The sequence below is a fragment of the Pithys albifrons genome, chromosome 31 (genome assembly GCF_047495875.1).
Source record: "Pithys albifrons albifrons isolate INPA30051 chromosome 31, PitAlb_v1, whole genome shotgun sequence".
Classification (NCBI taxonomy): Eukaryota; Metazoa; Chordata; class Aves; order Passeriformes; family Thamnophilidae; genus Pithys; species Pithys albifrons.
In genome coordinates, this window is record NC_092488.1 from 736,233 (window position 1) to 738,973 (window position 2,741).

Consider the following 2,741-nt stretch of genomic DNA (forward strand, 5'->3'; position numbering starts at 1 on the left):
GTTGAACAAGACCAAGTGCCAGGTCCTGCACTGGGGTCACAAGTACCCCCAGTCCGTGGCAATGCTCTGCAACTGATCCCCACAGCCTGTCCTGTGTCCTCAGTCTCTTCATTTCCAAGAACTTTGTGAGAAAAGGGAGCTCTGTGCTCTGAGCATGGAGGGAGATCCAAGTGCCACTGAAGTAGGAACCAAAACTCGTCAGGTTTGTGTTCTTTGGGAGGTTGGGAACTGGTGATGCTTAGAGGCACAGTCCCTTCATTGCCCAGAGAAAAAATAAACACAGTAACATTTCTAAACATCACAGCTCTTTGTGCAGCTTTCCTCAGCCTCAGCAACCTGGATGACCCACGTCCTTGCTGTGCTGGTCACACAGCCCAGGGTGCTCCTGGCCTCCCTTGCTGCCAGGGCACACGGCTGCCTCCTGCCCAGCTCCTGCCCACCCACAGCTGCCTTACAGGGCTGCTCCCAGCCAGGCAGCTCCCAGCCTGTGCCATGGCCAGGGGAGGCCCCTGCAGGGGCACACACTGCCATTTGTCCTCTGGCATTGCAGGAGGTTCCTGCCAAGATGGGCTCTCCTCCTCCCTCAAGCTTTCCCTGAGCACAGAGGCCTGAGAGACCTTTCCAGTAAAGACTCAGGCAGAGAAGCCATGGAGTCCCTCAGCACCACAGCAGTGTCTGCTGGAATTAAATCCCCCTCCCCAACCCACAGCAGCCCAGCATTTCCCTCCTTCAGCCTTGGTCTCCAGTACAGCCACTGAGGCTCTTTTGGCTCTTGACTTTTCCTGCAGCCACCAACTCCAGGGGAGCTTTGCCTTTCCCACAGTTCCACATGCACAGCTCAGGCCATGCCCAGGAATTCCTTGTCTGTGCCTGGCCTTGCTCCCACCCCCTGGCAGTGACTCTATAACCCCTTTGTGCCCCACTGCCGCACAGTTGGTCCCACAGCCCCCTGTGCAGCCCCAGCCCAGGTCAGGAGCATCCAGGGTGGGGAACAGCCCCTATGATGGGATGCCCAGGGCAGTCCCTGGGCTGGGTTAAAATAAACAATTTATAAACGGTGGAGAGAAAGGACTTCACCAACAAGCTTATGAAGTTTATAGTGAAGACCTTTTATTACACAAAGCACACAGTTTATATAGGGTTAGGACTACAGCTTATTGGCTAAAACAGTTTACACACCACCACTCCAGATACTTCAATTGGTTAAAACCTCTCTCTCACAAGTCCCATGTTTATATTATTTATCATGACTGTTTTGGTGTTTTTGCAGAGTCCTGTGAATTCCTACTCTGTGATTTCTTGCGGAGTAAACCACCTCCCTATCAGCCAGCAGCAGCTGAGCTCCTTGCTGCCTCTGGCTGATAGCTCAGTCTCACAGGGTGTTCTATAGATCTGAATTGCTCACTTTTGATTTTACTCTAACAACACTGGGTTACAGAAAATGGGGGAGCTAAATAGTAGAATGAAGTTAATCATGAAATATCATTGAAGACAATAATATTAGAAAGGGAAAAAACAATGATAAATGAGGTTAGATTCATCTCTCATGACATAAACTACAGGCCATTGACAGAGGAAAACAAGCAGTGTCTGGTTGCTGAAAAGCATCCAGTCATCTTTTTCTTCACAGCATCCTTGAGTTCTTGGTTCCTCAGGCTGTAGATGAAGGGGTTGAGTGTTGGAGGTAGCACCGAGTACAGAACTGCCAGGATCAGGTCCAGGGCTGGGTAGGAGAGAGAAAGGGGCTTTAGGTAGGCACAGAAGGCAGTGCTGAGAAACAGGGAGACCACAGCCAGGTGAGGGAGGCACGTGGAAAAGGCTTTGTGCCGTCCCTGCTCAGAGGGGATCCTCAGCACAGCCCTGAAGATCTGCACATAGGAGAAAACTATGAAAATGAAACATCCCACAAAAAAACTCACACTAAACAGAAGAAGCCGAAGTTCTCTCAGGTAGGAGTGTGAGCAGGAGAGCTTGAGGATCTGGGGCACTTCACAGAAGAACTGGCCCAGGGCATTGCCATGGCATAAGGGCAGGGAAAATGTATTGGCTGTGTGCAGGAAACCATATAGAAACCCACTGGCCCAGGCAGCTGCTGCCATGTGGGCACAAGCTCTGCTGCCCAGGAGGGTCCCGTAGTGCAGGGGTTTGCAGATGGCAACGTAGCGGTCGTAGCACATGATGGTGAGGAGGGAAAACTCTACTCCAACTACGAGGAAAATTATAAAGACCTGTGCAACACATCCCTTATAGGAGATGGTTCTGATGTTCCAGAGGGAGTTGTGCATGGCCTTGGGGACAGTGGTGCAGATGGAGCCCAGGTCTATGAGGGACAGGTTGAGCAGGAAGAAGTGCATGGGGGTGTGCAGGTGGTGGTCAGAGGCTACGGCGCTGATGATGAGGCCGTTGCCCAGGAGGGCAGCCAGGAAGATGCCCAGGAAGAGCCACAAGAGCAGGAGCTGCAGCTGCCGCGTGTCTGCCAATGGCAGGAGGAGGAAGTGGCTGATGGAGCTGCTGTTGGACATTTGCTGCCTCTGGGCATGGGGACCTGTTGATGGAGAAAAAGGCAGGGACAAGTCAGGACAGGCTGCTTCGAGCTAAACTGGTGCCATTTCCTGTACACTGTCCCCCTTTGTCTCAACCACCCTTGTTCCTTCTCTGAGGAAAACCCTCATCTCAGTCCCTGACTTGAGCTCCCTTTTGACTGTCTGAGTGTGCCAAGAGCAGCCAGGCCTGTGTGTGTG

At 52.3% G+C, this 2,741-nt stretch overlaps 1 protein-coding gene across 1 annotated transcript; it reads right to left on the reverse strand.

Annotated features, from left to right (window-relative positions):
* Window positions 1-1,556: 1,556 nt before the first annotated feature.
* LOC139684085 (olfactory receptor 14A16-like) lies at window positions 1,557-2,504 on the reverse strand (the record flags this gene model as incomplete). The annotated part of the gene is made up of 1 exon (XM_071579687.1): window positions 1,557-2,504. A coding segment is annotated over one exon (948 nt), but the record flags the coding sequence as incomplete, so codon positions are not given.
* Between the last annotated feature and the right edge of the window lie 237 nt (window positions 2,505-2,741).